At 43.0% G+C, this 26473-nt stretch overlaps 1 protein-coding gene across 7 annotated transcripts in view; it reads right to left on the bottom strand.

Moving 5' to 3' along the window:
* Positions 1 to 2432: 2432 nt before the first annotated feature.
* TUBGCP2 (tubulin gamma complex component 2) overlaps positions 2433 to 26473 on the bottom strand; it is a 273496-nt gene continuing 249455 nt past the window's right edge. For 6 of the 7 annotated variants that reach the window (XM_069980752.1, XM_069980751.1, XM_069980748.1 and 3 more), the window contains 4 exons: positions 24557 to 24700; positions 8239 to 8367; positions 5618 to 5781; positions 2433 to 3438 (listed from right to left, as the gene is read on the bottom strand). In XM_069980752.1, the coding sequence (XP_069836853.1) occupies positions 3327 to 3438; positions 5618 to 5781; positions 8239 to 8367; positions 24557 to 24700 (549 nt within the window). In that variant the 3' untranslated portion in view covers positions 2433 to 3326. Of the gene's footprint in view, positions 3439 to 5617; positions 5782 to 8238; positions 8368 to 17668; positions 17726 to 24556; positions 24701 to 26473 lie in introns of those variants that run through there. The other variant, XM_069980755.1, reaches the window with a different exon arrangement.

Below are 26473 nucleotides of genomic sequence, written 5' to 3'. Positions count from 1 at the left end.
TAAAACTGGGTCTGTACCAGGGCATCTGCTCCCATGTAATTCACTCAATGTTGCATATTTGGTTGGGCATTTTTTTGTTATGTTAGAGGTTCATATAGGTGTTTACAATGATTCAATGACTTATTTGCACGTTTGCACTATAGCACTTTGGACTCTTTATATGGAATATTATTCTGTATTCATAGATTCTTTTTTGTATCTTGCCAGCCATTGTATTTTTATGCACTTTATGAGATTTACATCTGATCATGTGGAGCATTACTAATATGTTTGATTCCCTGGTAAAGTAGGAGAGTATATTGTCCTCCTGCTTAGTTTTCCATATACCTATGTGGTTTTTTAATTGATTTTATTGTTGTTTGTTGTGGTGTTTCTGTGTTTGTCCTAATAAACTTTGGAATTTTTTGGATATAGTGGTGTACGCTGTATTATAGTGTCCAGCTTTTTCTTGCTTATTTTCATAAGGTTGTCTCTTTTGGACACTTAGCTGCACCCCTTATTTAATATTGTTTTTCTGTATTCTTGGTGAACTCCCCCGTATCTTAAATTGGACTTTATAAAACTGGCGCCCTGTATGCAAATTACCTGAGGTAGTCATCGGAGCGGTGTGCGGATAGCAGGTAGTCACGGTCTGCTGGGCGTCTCCTATCGTCCTGGGCGTTCTTCCGCTTTAATCACGCCCCTTTGGGCGTGACTCAAACCGCCCAGTAGCTGTGACATCACTCGGGAGCGCACCCTGCCCGACATCGGCGCGCCTACGTTGTGACGCCGCCGCGCATGCGCAGTACCGCCGCTTCTATTCCGGCGGTACTGCGCCTGTGCAGAATAGCCTTGAACTCAGTATGAGCCGGACTTCGAGGCTATTCTGCACAGGCGCAGTACCGCCAGAATGGAAGTGGCGGTACTGCGAATGCGCGGCGGCTTCACAGCATAGGCGCGCCGACTTCTGGTATGGCGAGCTCCCGAGTGACGTCACAGCTACTGTGCAGTTTGAATCACGCCCACAGATGCGTGATTAAAGCGGAAGAACGCCCAGGACGATAGGAGACGCCCAGCAGACCGTGACTACCTGCTATCCGCACACCGCCCCGATGACTACCTCAGGTAATTTGCATACAGGGCGCCAGTTTTATAAAGTGACTTTGTGGCTTACACGGGGGAGGCAAGGAGGCTATGAATACATGTGTGGGAAGTGTGCTGTGTGGTCTAACAGCACATGTACTTAGCTTTATATGCATTTTTGAGGTGAATGGTTCCCTTTAAAGTGACTCCGTACCCACAATCTGATCCCCCAAACCACTTGTACCTTCGGATAGCTGCTTTTAATCCAAGATCTGTCCTAGGGTCCGTTTGGGAGGTGATGCTGTTATTGTTAAAAAAAACTTTTAATCCTGCAGCGCTGTGTCTAACGGCCGGGGCTTACATTAGTATTAGGCTGGCACCACCTCTCTGTCCTTCCTCCCCACCCTCCTCATGATTAGGAATGCTCCAGGCAGATTGCTTCCTATTCCCCTTCTGTGTGCATAATGAACATGGGCTGGATGATTAAGACACCTGTGCAAAGCTCAAACAGCAGTTAATGTTTCTGGATCATTCCTAATGCTGAGGAGGGCGGGGAGGAAGGACAGAGAGGGTGTGCCAGCCTAATGCATATACAAATGTAAGCCCCGGCCGTTAGACATATCGCTGCCGGATTAAAAGTTGTTTTTAGGACAATAACTGCATCCCCTGCCGAACGGACCCCAGGACAGATCTTGGATTAAAAGCAGCTATCCGAAGGTACAAGTGTTTTGGGGGGTTCAGATTGTGGGTACAGAGTCGCTTTAAGGAAAATTAAGTCGTCATTACAATGTACAATTGGTAATTCACATGCAATAGAGAACAAAATAGGTCTGCACTATCTTTCCATCAATATCATGCAATTAATTTTCACTGTAAAACTTATTTATACAGCTAGTAGTATAGAACATTAGGTGTGTTGTCCGATTGGTGGTGCTCAGCAATACGAATATAGTTGTACAGAAAACACACAAGCTAATGACAAAAGAGTGAAATCAAGCCGCACTCACCATTAACATTCTTTACTTGCAATCTTTATTGAAGCATATCCAAGGGTTTGCAAATGGGGCAGGGAGAGACAGGTAGGACCAGAGGAAGCAGAAAGATTTACCTGCAAAACAGGCTGTAGCCAGTGTGCACAATGTCCTACCTGTTTCTCCCTGCCCCGTTTGCTAACCGTTGAATATGCTTCAATAAATATTGCAAGTAAAGAATTTTAATGGTGAGTGCCACTTGATACATCTATTTAACTCTCTTCTCACTAGCATGAGCAAAGTACAATTGGTATTGCAAAAAAATAAAGGCTCATGAGGGTCTGTGAGTGAAAAATGCAAGCGCTATGGCCTTTCAAACACAAGGAAGAAAAAACAAAGTGCAAAAACAAAAATTGTCCTGGTCCTTAACCAGAGTTTATTATTTTCATATAAAATGTATGCAAGCAGACAATGAAGATACTCATTAAAAAGCTGTGTCTACATGTGTGGCACATTCTATGCAGGGAAGGAGGACAGGTCATGTATCTTGAGTTCTCTTACAGGAAATACAAAAATACTTAACCACTTAAATATGTATAAATATTTCCAAAACAAGACATTACAAAATTACAACAAGCTATAAATGGCCCTAGCGACCAGGACATTCTTACATTTATGTCCCCAAAAGAAAGACGAGAAAAAAAATATCAGGGAAAATGGGTGGTCATCATATTGGATCAAATCCTGATTGGAACCACCCCCAACCCGAAAAAAAAAAAAAAAAAAAAACTTCTGGAGGGCAGTATATAGAGTTTGCATAAATTTTGATGGTCATTATTTCTTTACACTTATTTATTCCTCATTCATATTGCTACGTTCAAACAAAGTTGTACTGCTTAGGTTGGGTTCACACTACAATTTTTTCATCATTTTTTTTGCAAAAAACGGATGGAAAAAACGGATGGGTGTGTGCATCCGTTTTTCCATTGAATTCTATTATAAAAAAACAGATGCATTTTTTTTTTTAAGTACACAAAAACGTAGTCAAACTCATTTTTGTGCCCGTTAAAAAAACGGATCAGTTTTGATCCGTATTTTTATAATGGAATTCAATGGAAAAATGGATCAAAACAGATGCAAACACATAAATCCGTTTTTTCCATCTGTTTTTCATCGGGATGAAAAAAATGGATTGCAAAAACGTAGTGTGAACCCAGCCTTACTTAGGTATTACATAAAAGAGTGTACAGTTCTAGAAGGCAGTATTTGGATAGACAACATTTCAATATTATATCACTGGGTGGACACTGCTTGTCGTAGAGGACCCATCTGAGGTGGAATCTTTTGGCTTCTTTCTGCAGAGAGTCTTTTCAAACGTTCTGTGTAAAAACCATTAAAATCCAACCTGTAAAATATAACCAGAATGAGAACATGCAAATTTGTAGTTAAATTAAACAATGACTTTCAAGGTGGGTACAACTTTATCTTTTCTTTATGCAGAGATGTCTCAACAGGTCAATGCATACAGGAGATAATTGCCTACACACACAGATAATTGACCAATTTCTCTGACAGATTTATTGAAGACAAACTCCGCTCCATTCTTCTCCTCCTGGGAGCCATTTTCATATGATATACTTTATACATCGCTAAAGGTCATACATTTGTACCTTTGTACAAATTGGTACCATTTGTACCTTTGTATTCTATTTATATATTTTGTGTATATTCTTTTTGCCATATTTATTACACTGGTCACTTTATTGCTGTTTTATAGCACTTCTGTTTGCTTGTCAGTTCTGATTTATATGAATTCGTAATTTGATTTGATATCATCTGTGACATTGATTGATCTGGGCTTCCTGGTTGCACTGGTGTGATTAAAGTAAAGTTTGTTTGGATGTGCTGTCTCCATACTACTGTTTTAATATTATTTATGGATTGGTGGTGCCCGCTTTGGTGATTTCTCACTCACCCACCCTTTGCACACATAAAATCAACTAAACTGAGTTCTCTCCGACACACTCCTTCCTCCTCGCCTCCACCTTCCGTGTCAGGGATCACGTGTTCCCCTCTCTTCAATGGGAAAGGTTAGATCTTCTAACCCTGCCCACTGAAGACATGTTATCCACCGACATCACATTCTTTTCTCCAGTATGGGTCCCTTCACAGACCCTGTGAGCTTAGCAGAGCCGGCCTTAGGGTAGATGGCGCCCTGTGCGAAATTTGCTTTTGGCCCTCAAATTGCCCCCACACAGTATCAAGAGCTCCAATACAAACATTTAGTAGTTATCTTATTACCAGGGCCAAGGAGTCTGAGCTAGTTTTGGCTGAAGTCGGAAAATATGTAAAAATTTTTTACATTTTATAATTGAGTTTTCATATGGATTTTATAAATGTTCCTCATTAATATAGTTTATGTTCTATCAATCTAAGCCCTTTAATTATAACTAGAAAAACCCTCTCACATAAAGTTTCCTCCATATATCAGTAATCTGGTCTCTATTTGGCAGCTTGTTTCTGAGCTGGAAGAGTCCATTGTGTGGGGGGAGATCTGTGCTGTTCTCTTCCTGTAGGCTGGATGATTATTTATGAGCAGCAGTGTAATATGAAGATATCCTGTGTAATATAGAGAAAGAGAAGGGGAAGCCCTTTTTTTTTTAGAGAATTTGAAGCCTGCCTGCCTAATCTACTAAATTGAGGGAAATAGCACTATATGTAAATTTCCCATAATAAATGTAAATTAGGAATTTGTATAACTGTTTTAGCCGGAGTTATCCTTTAAACTTTCTGGAACAGATACACTTACTGGGCCAGGGTTATTAGAGGGCTCTGCAGACTCAGAGCATGAGTCTCAGGTTTGATTGAGGCAGCAATACCACACGAGTGCTTAGATCAGGTGGCTTATAAGTTTATAGACCTAAGATTGGATGGCTTATAAGCAAAAGAACAGATTTTCCCCGCAATCCCTACCCTCCAGTGGAAAACGTAACCCACATCATCCTGTACGTTTAATGCTGGTGCAGTGAAGCAATCATGGGTGCAGGTACGTTCACTGGTGTCAGGGGAGCTGGAGAAGGAGCTGCCTGATACCTCTGGCAGAGCTTCTCTATTTTTTGGCATCTGAATCTGCCTCCCACACATAAGCAGAACTTACTTTGGGACACAGAAGTCCTGATGGAAGTAGGCTACAACTCTCATGGCCACTGAAAAGGACATTTAAGGGAGAATTTATCAATGCTTTGCTTGGTATAAAAAAAAAAAAAAAAAAGTCACAAATCGCTCTATTTGTGCCTTTTGCACAAAATTTGTGACCTTTTACAGGTTACACCCACAGTTAAACATGATTAATATGTCCAGTTTAGAGTTACAGAACATTTTAATAATTTCAAGTTTTGTTCAAAAGTTGGTAAAGGTGTAAAAATTTACTCTAGTCCAATCCTGACAGTGGATTTATGTGGGACCGTGCACCATCCTGATAAATGTGACACATGGAAACCCTGCTCCTAATTGCAAAGACCACATATACACACAAACACATTTACACCTATTATGATAAATTCCCCCTTTAAATTTTTTCTTACCTGTATATGATGTTAATCATGCTGTGCTCGCAATCATTGGTGCTGTACATACTCAACTTATCAAGAAGGTCCATGAGATGTGTTGAAAAATTGCTATCAAAATTATTAATGGTTGATTCAAAACCAGTTGAAGACTGAAATGCATCAACATGTTCTGCAAGAAACTAAACATCAAACAAAAATCAAATTAGTATATACAGATGTAGTCAATTTCAATTAGATCCCTGATGCATCAAGTGTAACTACCATTTTTAAAAACTTCTGACATGTCATAGCGACTGAAGTTTGTATCGGTCGGGGTCCGGCTGCTGAAAATCTCAACGTAGAACAAAGGGGCAGGGATGCACTCTGCCCCTTCATCTCGGCTACAAGGAAGTGAATTTTGTAGACTGCTAATACAAACCCCTTCATCCCTGACCCCGACTGATACGCACTGCTGACATGTCTCTATGATATGTCAGAAGTTTTTAAAAATGATTGTTACACTTTAATGGTGGCTAACTGTAATTCAAGATTTGGCCAGTAGGTGGCTGTTAAAATTAATTACAACAGAGTACAGACAGTGGTGTAGCTATGTAACGACCACCATGACGAACAATCTCAATTTTTCAAACAATTTTTCGAACGCTAATTGTCCCGTGTAATACCAACCTCAATCTTTATGACCTATTCTGTTTATAGTCTGTGCCTGGCTTTGGCTTCAATAATCTGTCAGATAAATCGGTCTGTGTAAACACACCTGTAGCTGTCGGAACCAGATGCAGGATCTCTCATGCATTGGGTTCTGACAGGTATAGGAGGTCACCTGTGTATTTTTCTGTTATACTGGGATTCTTTATTTTCCTGTCTATCAGCCACTGCCCCTAATAACTAATCATTCTGATGGGCAATAGGCACCCAGGCATTTCTGGGCTAATCCTGGGCAGTGGGCACAGAGTATGAGAGTGGGTGTTGCACTAGAGAGAGCAGAGAGAGAAGTTTGCTTCTAACCTATATAATATCTGCTGTCACTTAGGCTACGTTCACATTAGCGTTTGACCATCCGGCACCATTCCGTCTACCTTTTCCGTTTTAGAGTAAGCAAAACGGAAACTGTCGGATCCGTTAAAATCCCCATAGATTCCCATGCTATTTTAGTGTGCTCCGTTTGCATGCAATCCGTTCAAGATCCGTTTTTTTAAACGGAAGAAAAAATAGTGTTTGCAGTATTTTTCTTTCCGCTTAAAAAAACGGATTACAAACGGAAAGTGCACTTCCGTTTTTTTTTTACATTGTAGTCAATGAGGACGGATCTAAAACGGAAGGTATTTCCGTTCACATACGTTTTTTTCCATCCGTTTTTGCACTGAGCATGCGCAGAAGCAGCAAGAAACAAAAGAAGAAAAATAAACGGATAGAAAAACGGATGCTGACTGATGCAAACGGATGCAAACTGATGGACAAAAGTCAGTTTTTTTAAGCCAAAATACAAACGGACCATTAAAAGATGAACATTTTGCAATCAGTTTGCATCAGTCTGCTCATCAGTTTATGCTCATCCGTTTAATTACTATAGACGGATCCGTTAAAAACAAAGAAAAACGCTAGTGTGGCTGAGCCCTTACTGGATTATTATACCTGAATAATCACCAGAACTGTCAGGACATCACCCGATGCACAGATCTACCAAGACTGTGCTTATAAATGAGGGATAGTCCTGACAAATCACTTATAATGAAAATTAAAAGAAATAAATCGACCGGATTGTCTAAGACCATAAGCTGCCGGAAAGGCATCAGAGACTCTATAGGCAAAGTGAGAAGAAAACTTCTTGTGATTTAAATATTTGGTAGAGCAGTCCATATGGCTTCGGTGCATCCCTGCTCAGCCTGCGCCTAGACATATCAGAGAGATGGTGCTAAAGAGCAGAAACTTTCTAATCTTGGGCAGGAAACCTCTGCTGTCCTTGTCAGAAGACTATGAATACTGTATAGTGTTACATTGTTCCATGATGGTGTTGAAATATAGAAACTACATGTTATAACCCAGTATTTCTTTTCACACATTAAGGTATTTTTCAAGGAGAAAGTTTATCGTAATGGGCTGACACGTCAACCTTATTATGGAAATGATGGCTACATCTGTACAGTGGCCCCTCAAGTAACAACGGCCTCAGGTTAAGAAACATAGAAAGGTCTTACCCTGATCACACTAACTTGAGACCAGACCCAATATACAACGCTACAGATAATCCAGATATGCAACACATGATCTGAAAAATTATGAATTTTACTAATTAAACATCTGTATTAATTGGTTGCTGGCTGTCTGGTAGTGCCTCGCTACAGTGCAGTGCAATACTACACATTCTGTAATGCTCCTTACTTGTGACGGGACTAGCTGCTCCTTCAATTAACATGTAAGGGCAGCTATATCTTTTTTTCTGGGACATTGTGTGAACTGTACACGACCTTAAAACCCTAAAAAAGCTCCTATACTCTATATGCAAAATGCTACTTGAAACTGTAAATCATTTGTTTGAAATGACACTTTAGAACCAACTACTTGTTTTCCATAGAGTTGTGTTATAACAGGTACAATATTTTAACATCATTAAATCCATTTAGAAATCTATAATATACCTTAGAAGTGAGTTTCTTTTTAATAGCTTCTTCTGTTTTCTCACTCTGCGTAGGGGGGCCCATCATTGTGCCATGCTCCAAGGTCAAACGGTCCATCTCTGTCTGCACCTGCATACTCTGTGTAAACCTCTGACAAAAGGTGATATTTAACCGTTAAATGCATAAATGCAGTGTGTTGGTCCAATAAATTACCTCTATTGGCTAGCTTAGAAAACAGCATATTTGCGCTATAAAGTTATTTGGTGTACTTGTTGCATATTTTCAGTTTGGGAAACTCTACAATGTATTTGAATGTCTGCAGACATTTGCTACTAAGTTTCGATTGCAAAACAAATTTTTCAAAACAAACTCGCAGAAGAAATCTCGCGAGTTTGGCAGCGAGATCCGCTACGAGTCAAGGTCCTGGCAGGCCCCTGTGACTACATACTCGCAGCGGGAGTATGTAATTATGCCGCCCCCCTTTACCCCTTATCGGCTCCCGTGCTGTCTGTATATACTTTACCTAGCAAATTGCTGCACAGGGTCCTGGCTTCCTGCTTTGCCGCCCAGCCAATCAGTGGCTGCAGCAGGGCAACACACTGATTGGCTGGGCAGCAGATTTAGCAGCCGGGACCCCGTGCAGCAAGGAGCCAAGTAATGTATATACAGACAGCGCGGGAGCTGATGAAGGGGTTAAGGGGTCGGCAGAATGACATACTCGCAGAGGTCTTTCAGACCGATGAGAGTATGTAGTCACAGGGGCCTGCCAGGACCTTGACTTGGAGAAGATCTCGCAGCCAAACTCGCATCGGTACGTATGAAGGCACCCTAAAGGAGAAGTCTGGCGAATCATAAAACCCGGCAGCTGGCAGGGGGGAATTTGTAAACAAGTACTAACTTACCTCTCGCCATGCCCGCAGTGAGCGGCGGGATTGCCTCAGAACCCCTGCCAGGCTCCGGTATTTCTGCTAATGATACATTACGACCAGGCTGATGGCCTCACTCTCCATACACCTTTCCACTCACCAGAATGGCTAAAAACTACAGATCTCATTCTGACCCTGAGGTTGTGGGGACTCTTAACAGAAACATCCGAAAGGTTTCTATTTGTAACAACATCTTTTAGTTTGTTTTTGTCTCTGATTCATACCTCCTCTGTACCATCTAAGATTGCTTACTGTGTTTCCTTTCATAGACATGGAGCAGTAATTTTCTATGGACATCGGGCTCATCTCTACTGCTTTGCATAAGGCCCGCGCTCCGCTTCGGGCCATGATTTCTCCGCCCAGGGATCCAGCAGCAGGATTCCTAGGGAGGGTTACCTATGCCAGGCTCCACTGGGGTGTCGGGCGGGCTCCGCCACAGCATCCCGGCTGACAGGTTACCTTTAATGGTGGTGGGTTTAACTGGTCGTTTATGCTTGACAAAGGAGGGAAATCCTTCCGAAGTGTAGCATGACCACGCTAGCTACCGGCCTCCCAGACGAAATAGGTCTCTGTCTTAATGGATACATGGACTTTAAAGTGCCCCCACAGGACATGAAGACAGAGCCCCGGTATGGTATCCGCACTCGTGGGTGTCTGTACAGTGATTGTACAGTCAGGGCCAAAAGTTTTGAGAATGACACAAATATTATATTTTTACATGATCTGCTGCCCTCTGGTTTTTATGTGTGTTAGTCAGATGTTTTTATCACATACAGAAATGTAATTTCAATCATATTAGGAGTAACATAATTACAGTTGGAATGAGTTAATGCATCAAGTCAATATTTGCAGTGTTGACCCTTCGTCTTCAGAACCTTTGCAATTCTCTCTAGTATGCTCTCAATCAACTTCTGGGCCAAATCCTGACTAATAGCAGTCCATTCTTGCACAATCAATGCTTGCATTTTGTCAGAATTTGTTGGTTTTTGTTTGTCCACCCGTCTCTTGATGATTGCCCACAAGTTCTCAATGGGATTATGATCTGGGGAGTTTCCAGGCCATGGACCCAAAAATCTCTATGTTTTGTTACCTGAGCCATTTAGTTATCACCTTTGCTTTATAGCAAGGTGCTCTATCATGCTGGAAAAGGCATTGTTGATTGCCAATGTGCTCTTGGACGGTTGGGAGAAGTTGCTCTTGGAGGACATTCTGGTACAATTCTTTATTCATTGCTGTGTTTTTAGACAAGACTGTGAGAGAGCCGATTCCCTTGGCTGAGAAGCAACCCCACACATGAATGGTTTCAGGATGCTTTACAGTTGGCATGAGACAAGACTGGCGGTAGAGCTCACCTCGTCTTCTCCAAATAAGCTGTTTTCTAGATGCCCCAAACAATCGCAAAGGGGATTCATCAGAGAAAATAACTTTACCCCAGTCCTCAGCAGTCCACTACCTGTACCTTTTGCAGAAAATGTCCCTGATGTTTTTTTCTAGAGAAAAGTGGCTTCTTTGTTGCCTTCCTTGAGACCAGGACTTGCTCCAAGAGTCTCCGCCTCACAGTGCGTGCAGATGCACTGACACCTGCCTGCTGCCATTCCTGAGCAGGCTCTGCACCTCTGGTAGCCCGATCCCGCAGCTGAAACACTTTTAAGAGACGGTCCTGGCGCTTGCTGGTCTTTCTTGGGCGCCCTGGAGCCTTTTTGGCAACAATGAATCCTCTCTCCTTGAAGTTCTTGGTGATGCGATAGATTATTGACTGAGGTGCAATTTTTCTAGCTGCGATACTCTTCCCTGTTAGGCCATTTTTATGCAGTGCAATGATGACTGCACGTATTTCTATAGAGATAATGATTAACATAAGAGAAACAATGATGCCAAGCACCAGCCTTCTTTTAAAGTGTCCAGTGGTGTCATTCTTACTTAATAATTGACAGATTGATCTCCAGCCCTGTCCTCATAAACACCCACACCTGTGTTAATGGAGCAATCACTGAAACAATGTTAGCTGGTCCTTTTAAGGCAGGGCTGCAATGATGTTGAAATGTGTTTTAGGGGATAAAGTTAATTTTCTAGGTAAATATTAACTTTGCAAGTAATTGCTGATAAGCTGATCACTCTTTATAACATTCTGCAGTAAATGCAAATTGCAATTTTAACCCCTTAGCGACCCATGACGTATCTAATACGTCATGGCGCCGCGGGGGGTGTTCAGAGCGGGGTCCCGCCGGGACCCCGCTCTGAACGGCGCTGATCCCGGCTGACACGTGCAGCCGGGCAGTGCCTCTGTTAGCCGGCGCGGGTCCCGTTGCCGCGCCGGCTAATTAAGCACTTCAATGCAGCTGTTAAACCTGACAGCTGCATTGAAGGGCTTTAGACCTCACATCCCTGGTGTCTAGTGGGTCGGATCCGTTCTTCTGGCCGTGCCGGGCCTCAGCGTCGGAATGACGCTGATCCCGGCTCGGCAATAGATTGCTATGGCCTGCAGCAGGCCATAGCAATCTATGACCGATCTCATGGATCTTTGCTGTGTATATACACAGCATTGATCTCTATGAGAGATCATTGCTGTGTATATACAAGCCCCCCAGGGGGGCTTCTAGTCCATGTAAAAAAAAAAGTAAAAAAGTGTTTTTATTAATAAAAAATCCCCTCCCCTAATAAAAGTCCAAATCACCCCCCTTTTCCCATTTTATAAATATAAATAAATAAACATATTTAGTATCGCCGCGCGCGTAATCGCCCGAACTATTAATTAATCACATTCCTGATCTCGCACGGTAAACGGCGTAAGCGCAAAAAAATTCCAAAGTGCAAAATTGCCCATTTTTGGTCGCATCAAATCCAGAAAAAATGTAATAAAAAGCGATCAAAAAGTCGTATATGCGCAATCAAGGTACCGGTAGAAAGAACGCATCATGGCGCACAAACTGACACCTCACACAGCCCCATAGACCAAAGGATACAAGCGCTATAAGCCTGGGAAAGGAGCGATTTTAAGTGACATATATTTGTTAACCCCTTAGTGACCGCCATGCTGCCTTTTCACGGCGGCCACTAATGGGCTTTATTCCGATGCGTACGCCTTTTAACGGCGGGCGCATCGGAATAAATTACCGCACGGCGGCGGCTGCAGGACGGGTGATCAGCGGTCAGTGTGACAGCTGACCCCCTCCTGTAACTGCCCGGAGCGGAGGATTCTCCGCTCCGGGCAGTTTAACCCGTTAAATGCCGCTGTCAAACCATGACAGCGGCATCTAACGGGTCCCGGTGGATCCCGGACGGCGCCGTGGTTCACTTACATGATCGCGATGTCCCGCGGCGCCGTCCGGGGTCCCGATGTCTCCATGGTGATTCCGGGGTCCTAATGAAGGTCCCCGGGGTCACCATGGAGATGCCTGATGCTGACAGGGGTGGCCGCGGCTATTGCCTGTCAGCATGAGGCATGATACAATACATTGCAGTACATCAGGTACTGCAATGTATTGTATCAGTGATCTAAGTATTTTACACTAGTGTACATTAATGTACACTAGTGTAAAAGTAAAAAAAAGTGAAAAAAAGTGTGCACCAAACACAACACAGCCCCCCCCCCAGCCCCCCCAATAATAAAGATGCATTACATTCCCCATACACTATAAAACATTACATAAAAGTGATCAAAAACACAAATCCTATACATATTTGGTATCGTTACGTCCGTAACAACCCAATCTATAAAACTATATCAATAATTATATTGCACGACACACGCTGTAAAAAAAAAATAAAAAAACCAGTACTAGAATAGCTGTATTTTATCAATCCACTTTAGAAAATACGTCATAAAAGAGATCAAAAAGTCATATACATATAAAACTTGGTATCAATAGAAACTACAGATCTTCCCGCAAAAAATAAGCCCAAAACCAGCTCTGTCGCGCAAAAGATGAGAACGCTATGGATCTTGCAATGCAGGGACAGTTTTTGTGGGTTTTGGCTAGGAAGATAGTTTCTATTGCGCCAAAGCGGTAATAGTTAAAAAAAACTATACAAATGTGGTATCGCCGTAACCGTAGCGACCCAGAGAATACATGTGTTATGTTATTAGTGACCGCCGATACGGATTTTTACGGCGATCACTAATAGGCTCTATTCTTCTGCCATCAGCTCTTTATGGCGATGGTGCAGAATAGTGCAGCGGCGCCGGTAATGCCCGCAGCCTCCTCCTCTCAGCTATCGGAGGTAGCTGAGGGGTTGGGGGAGAGTGTGGGGTCAGTCCCGGCCAGTCCCCTCACCGGTGATCGCCGTTATTATCAGTATAAAGGCGGCTACCGGTAACGGGCATTGCCAGCGCAGCTGAATGCTTTCATCTCTTCTCACCGTGAATCCACAGTGAGAGGAGATGAAAACATGTCCCCCCATCCCCAGAATTAACCCTAGTGACCTGGCCACTGACCCTCCCCTCCCTGGGCGGCCATCTGATCCAAGATGGCCGCCGTCATCACTGTGAACAGACTCTGTTCACAGTGATGGATTCCTAAAAATGATCCAAGCTTCATTCTTTCCACCACAGGAGGTGGCGGAGAGCATGGGGCAATGATCGGTGACCACCCGGTGTGGTCCTAGTACAAGTGATCAGCGGTATATACTATATACCACTGATCGCTTGTTCCAAATGGTGCCGGCACTTTTTTACGCCTGTCACCAAAGTCAAGTGCCCTGGATTACCCGTAACCACCCTGGATTACTTGTAACCACCCGAGATTACCTGTAACCACCCCAGATTACCCATCACCACCCCAGATTACCCGTAACCACCCCAGATTGCCCGTAACCACCCCAGATTGCCCGTAACCACCCCAGATTGCCCGTAACCACCCCAGATTGCCTGTAACCACCCTAGATTGCCTGTAACCTCCCCAGATTGTCCGTAACCTCCCCAGATTGTCCGTATCCACCCCAGATTGTCCGTATCCACCCCAGATTGCCCGTATCCACCCCAGACAGCCCATAACCATCCCAGACAGCCCATAACCATCCCAGACAGCCCATAACCATCCCAGACATCCCATAACCATCCCAGACAGCCCATAACCACCCCAGATTGCCTGTCACCACCCCAGAATGCCAGTAATCTCCACAGATTGCCCGTAATCTCCCCAGATTGCCCGTATCCCCCCCCATAGCCCATAACCATTCCAGACAGCCCGTAACCACCCCAGATTGCCACAGACTGCCTGTAACTACCCCAAATTGCCTGTAACCACCACAGATTGCTCGCAACCACCCCAGATTTCCCGTCACCACCCCAGATTTTCCGTCACCACCCCAGATTGCCAGTTGCATCCCCAGATAGTCAGTGAACACCACCAGATTGCCCGTCACCTCCCCAGATAGCCAGTAACCACCCCTAGATAGCCAGTAAACACCCCAAGATTGCCCATAACCACCCCAGATTGCCTGTGACCACCCCAGATTGCCTGTGACCACCCCAGATTGCCTGTGACCACCCCAGATTGCCTGTGACCACCCCAGATTGACCGTAACCACCCCAGATTGACCGTAACCACCCCAGATTGACCGTAACCACCCCAGATTGGCACAGACTGCTCGTAACCACCCCAGATTGCCCATAACCCCACCAGATTGCCTGCTGCCACCTCAGATAGCCAGTAAACACCCTGAGATTGTCTATTACCACCCCAGATAACCAGTAAACACCCACATATTGCCTGTAACTAAAATGACACTCCTTCTCTTCTGAGCCCTGCTGTGTGCCCATACAGTGGTTTATGCCCACATATGGGGTACCATTGTACTCAGGAGAACCTCCGTTACAAGTTTTGGGGTGCTTTTTTCTCCCTTGTTCCTAGTGAAATTGAGAAATTTCAAACTAAACAAACATGTTATTGAAAAAATTCAATTTTTTTCATTTTTACGGTCTAGTTTTGAATACTTTCCTCCAATACCTGTGGGGTCAAAATGGTCACCACACCCCAAGATAAATTCCTTGAGGGGTGTACTTTCCAAAATGGGGTGGTTTTGGGGGGGAGGGTTCTATTCTGTAGACATTACAGGGGCACTGCAAACGCACCTGGCGCTCAGAAACTTCTTCAGGAAAATCATGCACTGAAAATGCTTGGCGCTCCCTCCCTACTGAGCCCTGCTGTGTGCCCACACAGTGGTTTATGCCCACATATGGGGTACTGTTCTACTCAGGAGTACCTGCCTTACATATATTGGGGTGAGTTTTCTCCCTTGTTTCTCGTGAAATTGAGAAATTTCAAACTAAACAAACATGTTATTGGAAAAATTCTATTTTTTCATTTTTACTGTCTTCTTTTGAATACTTTCCTCTAATACCTGTGGGGTCAAAATGGTCACCACACCCCAAGATGTATTCTTTGATGGGTGTACTTTCCAAAATGGGGTGACTTTTGGGGGGGTTCTATTCTGCTGACACTACAGGGGCTCTGCAAACGCACCTGGCGCTCAGAAATTTCTTCAGCAAAATCTGAACTGGAAATGCTAATTGGCGCTCCTTCCCTTCTGAGCCCCGCTGTGTGCCCACACAGTGGTTTATGCCCACATATGGGATATCGTTCTACTCAGGAGTACCTGCCTTACATATATTGGGGTGAGTTTTCTCCCCTGTTCCTCGTTAAATTGAGAAATTTCAAACTAAACAAACATATTATTGGAAAAATTCTATTTTTTCATTTTTACTGTCTTCTTTTGAATACTTTCCTCTAATACCTGTGGGGTCAAAATGGTCACCACACCCCAAGATGTATTCTTTGATGGGTGTACTTTCCAAAATGGGGTGACTTTTGGGGGGGTTCTATTCTGCTGACACTACAGGGGCTCTGCAAACGCACCTGGCGCTCAGAAATTTCTTCAGCAAAATCTGAACTGGAAATGCTAATAGGTGCTCCCTTCCTTCTGAGGCCTGCTGTGTGCCCATACAGTGGTTTACGCCCACATATGGGGTACCGTTCTACTCAGGAGAACCTGCATTACAAAATTTGGGGTGCATTTTCTCTCATGTTTATTATGAAAATGAGATACTTTAATCTTAACAAATATATTATTGGAAAATTTCTATTTTCCATTTTTTTCCGGCCTAATTGTGAATACTTTCCTCCAGCCCCTGTAGGGTTAAAATGCTCATTATACCCCTAGATTAATTCTTTAAGGTGTCTAGTTTCCAAAATGGGGTCACTTATGGGGGTTTCCAGTATACAAGCCTCCTAAATTAACTTAAAAAAAGAACTGGTCACTAAAGAAATCAGTTTTGGAAATTTCATGAAAATTTGATAATTTGCTGATACATTTCTAAGCCCCGTAACACCCTAAAAAAGTGAAATATGTTTACGAAATGAAGCCAGAATAAAGAGGACATATTGATAATGTGACTTACTAACTAATTTTTGTCATGTGCCTTTTTTTTTTAGAAGCAAAGAATTTCAAAGTTCGTAAAGTGCAAAATTTTCACATTTTTCATTATATTTTGATGTTTTTCACAAAAAACACACAAGACAGTGACCAAACTTTGCCACTAACATAAAGTACCATATGTTACGAAAAAACAATCTCAGAATCGCTAGCATACGTTAAAGCATCACTGAGCTATAAGCGCATAAAGTGAGACAGGTCAGATTTTGAAAAATGAGCCTGGTCATTAAGGCCCAAACAGGCTTGGTCCCTAAGGGGTTAACAATGGTTTGAATTTTTTACAGGCCATCCGATACAATATAAGTTACACATGTTACATATCATAGTAATCGTAACGACTTGAGGAACATGCATAACAAGTCAGTTTTACCATAGGGCAAACGGCGTAAATGCAAATCTCCCCGAAATCAAACCAAATTTGTTTTTTTTTCAATTTGACAGCGCAAATGATTTTTTTCCGGTTTCACAACATATTTTATGGAAAAATTATGCCTGTAATTGCAAAGTACAATTGGTTTTGCAAAAAATAAGCACTCATATAAGTCTCTAGGTGAAAAAATGCAAGCGCTATGGACTTTTAAACATAAAATGGAAAAAGCAAAAGCGCAAAAACGAAAATTGGCTTGGACCTTAAGGGGTTAAAAACTGAAGCAGTAGACTTTGTGAAAATTAAGATTTGTATCATTCTCAAAACTTTTGGCCATGACTGTAATATGTGAATACAGTTTTCTGGAAATATTTTAAAATGTGTAAATATCTAGAAAAAATGTGAAGAAATTTAATAGAAGAATTTGTTTGGCAATTGAAACTTGTCATGTTGTTCATTCTGTGTGCATATTTGGACTCACTGGGGCCAGTGATCCTGTGTACTGACACAAATAACCAGAGAATTTATGACTTGTATGTACTGGTTCTTTTGAAGATACAGCCAATTTACAGGGGTACATATGCGAATGTGCAAAATTTTGTTAAGCCATCCTTGTCAATGTTTTAATCTTATAACATATATTACAGATTTACAGCTACCACAATGCACTCACTGGCAGAAAGTGTAGTAAACATCGTTCCAGCTGAGACAAAGACTACATTACCTCCACCTATGTCTCAGGGATTTACTGTCTGCAGTTCTTGCTTCAAAGCTCTTCCCCCTACCAAACATTAGAGTAAGAGTCCTATTTTTAGTTTAACGATATCTGATTGCAAATTAGCGTTTTTTAGGAATGACCTCACTTAGCCCCACAGACCAAAGGATAACAGTGCTATAAGCATGGGAATAGAGTGATTTTAAAGAACATTTAGTTTTTTTGAAAGGTTTTGATTTTTTATAAGCCATCAAATAATATAAAAGTTATACATGTTACATATCTCGTTGTAATCATAACAACTCGAGGAACACGCATAACAAGTTAGTTTTACCATATGGCGCATGGCGTAAACACAAAACCACCCCCCCAAAAAAATGTGTTTTATTTTCAATTTCACTGTGCATATAATTTTTTTCTGGTTTCGCAATATAATTCATGCAAAAATTAAGTCTACCATTGCAAAGTACAATTAGTTGCACAATAAATAAGGGCAATTGTGGGTCTGTAGGCGAAAAAATGCGAGTGCTATGGCCTTTTAAACCCAAAGAGGAAAAAACGAAAACGCAAAAACAAAAATATACCCAGGAGGGAAGGGGTTAACAATTATTTTATGGTCAGCTGAAAAGATTGTCTGAACGAAATATAAAGAAATTTTCAATAGTCGTTTGATCGCTGCGTGCATACACACTGAAAAGATTAGCACTTCAATTCAAACAATATAATGATTTTTTGCACAATAATCTTTCAGTGTAACAGGACCCTAAGGGTCCTATTTCATGGGCCAAGGAGGGCCCAATCAACGATGTAAACGAGCGCCGATCTGCTAGATCGGCGCTCTTTTACTGGGCCTATTCCATGGCCCGATGATCGTTGGGCGAGGGCTGCAGGGACATCGTTACCGATGTCCTTGCAGCCCTTGCAGCAATACATTACCTGTCAGGTCTTCTCCGCTCTGTCTTCCTCTCCGGGTCTCACGTGCTCTAGCTTCAGAATGGCCTGTCAGCTGACAAGCCACTCAGCCAATCACGGGCCGCGCGCGGTCCAGGATTGTGTTTGGCTAAGCACTCCATCAGCTGACAGGCCATTCTGACGCTAGAGCACGCGGGACCCGGGGCGGAAGACAGAGCGGAGAAGAAGACCTGACAGGTAATGTATGCTGCTGCTGCTTCTCAAATTGTCGGTCGTCCGCCGCGCACCGCTATTTAATCGTAGCAATGCGCGGTGGGCGAATTATGATTTTAGGTCTGGCCCTAAATGAACGATCAGCCGATGACACGATCGGCTGATCGTTCTCTCTATTCCACCGAGCGATAATTGGCCGAATCGGGCCGATTCTCGTTACTGTGGAATAGGGCCCTAAGATAGGGTGGGAGGCCTCTTTCTAACATAAGAATGGACAAGACTGTGTTGAGGCAGCACCAATTAGTGATGTGGCATTTAAAATATGATAAGAGAAATAAACTTACTATTAAATAAATCTACCCATTGGATACACACTGTGCTCAATACATTAACACTGGAAGAGTTTTTTTCCCCACTCAGTAAAGAACGAAGATAGTCAACCTACCATGGGGGCCTAGCGTCACTGATTATTGAGTTTCTGGGATGAATCAGTACCTTAAAATAGGAATACCTTGGTCTTTTTAGGGGCCCTAAAGTGCTTTCTGCCAGAAAAAGCTCTCTTTTGAATCCCTCTACTTCTGCCCCAGAGGCTTCTCTTGAACTGTTGAGAGATAACAGGGGAATCTTTCTTTCTGTCTGAAGCCTTCTCCAGGATTGAATCCAGGGAGGACCCAAAAAGGAATTCTCCTTCACAGGGAACCACCCTGGGATTAGATTTTGAGGTGACATTGCCCTTCTAGTCCTTAAAGGGGTAGTGCAGCACTAAAAAATTATTCACAGAATAACACACATTACAAAGTTATACAACTTTGTAATGTATGTTATGTCTGTGAATAGCCCCCTTTCCCGTGTCCCACCACCCCCACCCGTGTACCCGGAAGTGTTGATGCATTATACATTACCTGATCCGTGTCACTGCCGCCCGTCCCCCCTCCGCCGCGTCACAACTGTGCTCAGCCGCAATTGGCTGAGCACAGTTATGCTCAGCCAATCGCGGCTGAGCATCGGATGACGCTGTAGAGGACGGCCGGTATTCAGAACAGACGGAGCTGTTCGCCGGCCGGCCAGAGAAGACGTCACTGAATGAAGATCAGAGACGGGTCGGCACGTGACAGGCGAGTATAGCGCACCACACTTCCGGGTACACGGGTGGGGGTGGTGGGAAACGGGGAAGGGGGCCATTCACAGACATAACATACACTCACCGGCCACTTTATTAGGTACACCTGTCCAACTGCACGTTACCACTTAATTTCTAATCAGCCAATCACATGGCGGCAACTGAGTGCATTTAGGCATGTAGACATGGTCAAGACAATCTCCTGCAGTTCAAACCGAGCATCAGTATGGGGAAGAAAGGTGATTTGAGTGCCTTTGAATGTGGCATGGTTGTTGGTGCCAGAAGGGCTGGTCTGAGTATTTCAGAAACTGCTGATCTACTGGGATTTTCACGCACAACCATCTCTAGGGTTTACAGAGAATGGTCCGAATAAGAAAAAACATCCAGTGAGCGGCAGTTCTGTGGGCGGAAATGCCTTGTTGATGCCAGAGGTCAGAGGAGAATGGGGAGACTGGTTCGAGCTGATAGAAAGGCAACAGTGACTCAAATAGCCAACCGTTACAACCAAGGTAGGAAGAAAAGCATCTCTGAACGCACAGTGCGGCCAACTTTGAGGCAGATGGGCTACAGCAGCAGAAGATCACACCGGGTGCCACTCCTTTCAGCTAAGAACAGGAAACTGAGGCTACAATTTGCACAAGCTCATCGAAATTGGACAGTAGAAGATTGGAAAAACGTTGCCTGGTCTGATGAGTCTCGATTTCTGCTGCGACATTCGGATGGTAGGGTCAGAATTTGGCGTCAACAACATGAAAGCATGGATCCATCCTGCCTTGTATCAACGGTTCAGGCTGGTGGTGGTGGTGTCATGGTGTGGGGAATATTTTCTTGGCACTCTTTGGGCCCCTTGGTACCAATTGAGCATCATTGCAATGCCACAGCCTACCTGAGTATTGTTGCTGACCATGTCCAACCCTTTATGACCACAATGTACCCAACATCTGATGGCTACTTTCAGCAGGATAATGCGCCATGTCATAAAGCTAGAATCATCTCAGACTGGTTTCTTGAACATGACAATGAGTTCACTGTACTCAAATGGCCTCCACAGTCACCAGATCTCAATCCAATAGAGCATCTTTGGGATGTGGTGGAACGGGAGATTCGCATCATGGATGTGCAGATGACAAATCTGCGGCAACTGTGTGATGCCATCATGTCAATATGGACCAAAATCTCTGAGGAATGCTTCCAGCACCTTGTTGTATCTATGCCACGAAGAATTGAGGCAGTTCTGAAGGCAAAAGGGGGTCCAACCCGTTACTAGCATGGTGTACCTAATAAAGTGGCCGGTGAGTGTACATTACAAAGTTGTATAACTTTGTAATGTGTGTTATTCTGTGAATAATTCTTTACCGCCGCACTACCCCTTTAAGCCATACCTTTCTGTGCCGAGCTGGACAAGGCCACAAATCCGGTAGATAGCTTTAAAGAATCTGCAAATGCTTCTGAGAGGAAGCAGACAGCACTGCTTATGGTACATAGAGAGGCTGGTCCCCCATGTCAACCCCATAGACCTAGCTACTGAGGTGGCAGCTATGAGAAGTGTACATGAGGCTGTAGAGGCTTCCAAACCCTTCTTTAGATAGACCTCTACCCTCTTTATGCATGGGGTCTTTCAAGGAAACCCATCAGCACATTTGTACCGACTGAGCTCCAAGGGACGATGCACATCTTCTATGATACTGGAGGTTAGATGTTCCGTGGCTTTATTCCTTTGCAAAATTATTTTTAAGCAGGCACGCGGTTCAGGAAGAGAGCCGTGACTAGTCACCAGGGAGGTGTCCTAGTCATGGCTCTCAGCTTGTCAACGCACTCTGAAGCGGTTATTGACATGCATGGAGGCCCCAATGGAGTGGGAGGAGGACCTCTCCACAAGTGCAGTCGAAGGGCAAGGAGGAAAATTTGCTGCTTTACTTCTAAGCCCTATAGCATCCTAAAAAATAGATTGACCTTTTACTAAATAAAGCAGACAGAGTAGACATTTTGTAAATTTGAATTATCTCATTTGTTTTGCATGACTATCTTTGTTAGATACAGAGAATTTTAAACCTAGAGAAATGCACATAAAACAACCAAACACAAACTACTGGCTTTAGCAGTTTATTGCCATATGTAATGCATGCGCACAATGTACTGGCTGCCATTGCAGCACCTCTGCCAGGCCGATAAACTGGAGTGGTGCCCCTGATGGAATGGAGGCGAATTAACTGGTGAGAATAGTTTCTTTTTATTTATTTTTTACACCTGTCCTAGGCCTGTAGATTTTTTTTTTAAATAACTACAGCTTGAAGGGGTATATTTTCTGTAGCAATGTTATTCAATCCTCAAGTTATATACCTTTTTAATAAACTTCTATTAGCTGTCCTGTCCTGTCTTGGAGCTACAGTCCCTATTAACCTCAGCTGGAAGTTCTGTAGTTCCATCTTCTTGCTGGCTTTCATGTCCCGAATCTCAGATGAGGGCACCATCTTGGGACGTGACCTCATCGATTCACATAATCAAATGGGCTGGAGAAGGAGGCTGGCCTTAGAATCAGCCTCAGAAGCAAGGAGGGGGTAAGACAGGTAGGGCTTGACTTCTGGGCCGCCCCAGTCCCACTGGATTTGTATAATGCTCCGTGCACATGGAGCAAAACTGTCGGAATTCCGCCCCCCCCCCCCCCCGCCTCCTTGCCATTTATGGGAGGCTCACGCGCTTCCTCTCTCCGCGCTGAAGAATGAAAACTGTCAGAATCCCGAGTTTTGCTCTACGTGCACGGAGTCTAAAAGGGGAGTGTAAGACGGGCTGACAGGAAGTGCAGGGGAAACGGAAACCCGGCAGAACAGAGTGGGAGGGGGCTGCAGGAGGTTGTTCTAAAATAGTATTATTTGTTTTAGAGGTGTGATATGACCAGAATTGATGGGTATTTTTAATTTTTTTTTTTATCACATCTTAGAATGAAAAGTCTGGTAAAACATCTGCAAAAAGATGTTGTTACGATCAAAAGCCTGACAAAAGAAAGAACAACAGTTTGCAGTAATTTGAGTAGTTTCTAGTTTTTTTGTGTGTTTGTTTTGCTACTATTTGAGTTTAATGTAAAGTAAGTTTAACCCTTTGAGGACCAGGCCCAAAATGACCCAGTGGACCGCGCAAATTTTGATCTTAGTGTTTCCGTTTTTCCCTCCTCCCCTTCTAAGAGCTCTAGCACTCTCAGTTTTCTATCTACAAGCCATGTAAGTGCTTGTTTTTTACAGGAATAGTTGTACTGTGTAATGGCGTCATTCATTTTACCATAACATGTATGAGGGAATTCCAAATATATTATTTATGAAGATATAAATTGGTGAAATCGCAAATAAGAATGCAATATGGTAACGTTTGGGGGGTTCCTGTGTCTACGTAATGCACTATATGGTAACAGCGACATGACATTATTATTCTATAGGTCAGCCCGAACACAACCATATGCAGGTTACACAGATTCTCTAATGTTATATATTTTTTTTTTTATGAAATCCGTTTTTTTGCCAATTAAATATTAATAAAATGGGCCTATTGTGACGCTTATAACGGTTTTATTTTTTCACCTACGGGGCTGTATGGGGTGTCATTTTTTCCGCCATGATCTCTAGTTTTTATTAATACCATATTTGTGAAGCTCGGACGTTTTGATCACTTTTTATTAATTTTTTTTAATATATAATGTAACATAAAATCGGTAATCTGCGCACTTTTTCCCCTCTTTTCGTGTACGCCGTTTACCGGTCGCAATGACGCTTGTTATATTTTAATAGATCGGACAATTACGCACGCTACGGTATATTATATGTTTATCTATTTATTCATTTTTATATGTTTTATTTATATAATGGGAAAGGGGGGTGATTTAGACTTTTATTGGGGGAGGGGTTTTGGGGTAGTGTGTTAGTGTTTTGAACTTTTTTTTTTTTACACATTTGAAGTCCCTTTGGGGGACTTCTACATTCACTAGTTTGATTTATACACTGATGAATGCTGTGCCATAGGCATAGCATTGATCAGTGTTATCGGCGATCTGCTCATTGAGCCTGCCTGTGCAGGCTCAGTGCAGCAGAGCGCCGATCGGACCGCATGGAGGCAGGTAAGAGACCTCCAGCAGTCCGTTTTACCGATCGGGACCCCCGCAGTCACACTGCGGGGGTCCCGATCGGTAAGTGACAGGGGACTCCCCCTGTCACTTACACTTAAACGCTGCGGTCGCGCCGCGATCGCGGCGTTTAAGGGGTTAATGACACGCGGCAGCGCGATCGCTGCAGCGTGTCATTACCGGTGAGGTCCCGGCTGCTCACTGCAGCCGGCCCCCACCTCCTATGAAGCGCGCTCCGCTCCGGAGCGCGCTTCATAGCGGGAATAACACCCATGACGTAAGGTTACGTCATGGGTCGTCTGGGGACAGACTTCCATGACGTAACCCTACGTCCAGGGTCGTCTAGGGGTTAATGGAAGCAGTATCAGCACCATGAGACATGCGCCGCACAAAAATGTGTTATTGCGTTCTGGCTATATTGTTCAAACCCTGTATATATATGCTTTAATAATTTTTGTTAACAGATCTTCAATTCTAAGCTGAATTTTTAGTTATGGGTCTTATTTATAACGCAAAACCTAAAAAGCAGATGTGCAATATTTACCTGCATGCAGTTGGTGAACATAACACAAACTGACATCAGCTTTGAGAAAATCTTTAGAAGCTCTGGATTGGTAAGCATGCAATCCTTCAAACAGTTGTCAAGGAAACTTGTGTGATAACTAAGCACATCATCTAGGTTAGAAGCCTGTAAGAAAAGATATTTAAAGACACATCATACATTATGAAAAACATTATGAAAAAAAGAGGTTTAAAGTGGTTTTTAAAAAAACAGATTGTGTGAAAACTTTTTAAATGTACAAGCATTTCTGAAACTGCACTGTTTGAGAGATATAGATTTACTAATCCTTATGTAAATCAGGAGATAAAAGTCCACAGAGCATTCTACAGGTTGAAAAAGCAAAGCAACATCCTCCTCTCTTACACATGTAAACGCCCACTGTAGCTGAAGTAAAAGCAAAGGGGCAGCACGTCCAGTAAAATCTTTGTCTTTATTTTCAATCCATTAAAAATAGTATAAGGCAGATACAAAAAGTAGAAAACCACATCTAACGCGTTTCTGGCTGAAAGTCCTTAATCATAGATATATCTATGATATCTAAGATAAAGGGCTTTCAGCAGAAACGCGTTAGTAGTGTGTTTTTCTACTTTTTGGATCCGCCTTATACTATCTTTAATGGATTGAAAATAAAGACAAAGATTTTAGATGTGCTGACCATTCGCTTTTACTTCAGCTATCAAGGTCTTGTTTTGGTCGTGCAGAAGCTGGGTGAGCTGAACTTCTAATTACTTGATTCTTTAAACGCCCACTATGTTTATAATAAAGGGCAAAATGTTGCTGAGCTTTTGCAGTCAGAGGAATAATGTAGCATAAAAATGTACAAAAAAAGGGAAATCAGGATCTGAATTGAAAAATTATGCCCCTGTGCCTCTAAGCAATGAGTAAGAAATACTCCAATGCATTTCAGCCGCATTACACAACCTAAATCATGCCCATGATTTAGGCTGTGTAACATGACTGAAATGCGTTGGAGTATTTTTTGTTGGGGGCATGCCAATTATGTGTGCACAAAGTGGGATTTCTGCAATAAAAGTCTGAACATTGCTTTTACTGAACGCTGGACTCAAGATTGTTTCTAAAGTTGAAACCTGTTGGAGTGTGAGCCCGTGCGGTTAAAGTGTCACTGTCGTGAATTTTTTTTTTTGCAGAAATCAATAGTCCAGGCGATTTTAAGAAACTTTGTAATTGGGTTTATTATCCGAAAAATGCATTTTTATCATGAAAAATCAGTTTGAAGCTCTCCCCCCTGTCTTCATTGTTCTCCTATGGAGAGAGCAAAAGAAAAGACCAAAACAGGACAAAAAAGAGTTAATCTACAAATCCCTCACGGGATATCTCCTGTGACAGTCACCAGTGACCTGTCTGAGCTCAGATTACAGCTGTCACCCAGCTCCGTGCCTGTAATCCTCTGTTATCTGCTTTCTGCTGCCAGCTAACTCCCTCCTTCCTCCTCCCCCCTCCCCTCTCCATAGAACAGACAGGGTACGTCTCCTGCAACAAGTCACAATTTTCAGATTTTTCAGAGTGGATGAAAAAGAGGAAGGAGGGGGGGACCTGGGAAAAGGCTTTTTACATGCAGATAATGGAAGATTTGGCTAATAAACCCAATTACAAAGTTTCTTAAAATCGCCTGGACTATTGATTTCTGCAAAAAAAATTAAAATACGACAGTGACTCTTTAAGTCCTAAGGAGGGCGGTAAGCTGGCTTTTCCCCCCTTATGAAGATAATAATTACTCCACTGTATCCTAGACAAAGCATTAAAGAGAACCTGCTGATATGCCTCAGAAGCTCAGTACCTTAGGAGTAGATTGCTGTCCCTAACGTTCCTCTTCTTCTCTGCATTTATAAATTCCCTAATTGCTCTTATGCAAATCTGCTGCCTAAGAGCATTTGGGGC

Source organism: Dendropsophus ebraccatus, chromosome 8 (genome assembly GCF_027789765.1).
Source record: "Dendropsophus ebraccatus isolate aDenEbr1 chromosome 8, aDenEbr1.pat, whole genome shotgun sequence".
In the NCBI taxonomy this organism is placed as follows: domain Eukaryota; kingdom Metazoa; phylum Chordata; class Amphibia; order Anura; family Hylidae; genus Dendropsophus; species Dendropsophus ebraccatus.
This window is presented reverse-complemented; position numbering and strand designations above follow the sequence as displayed.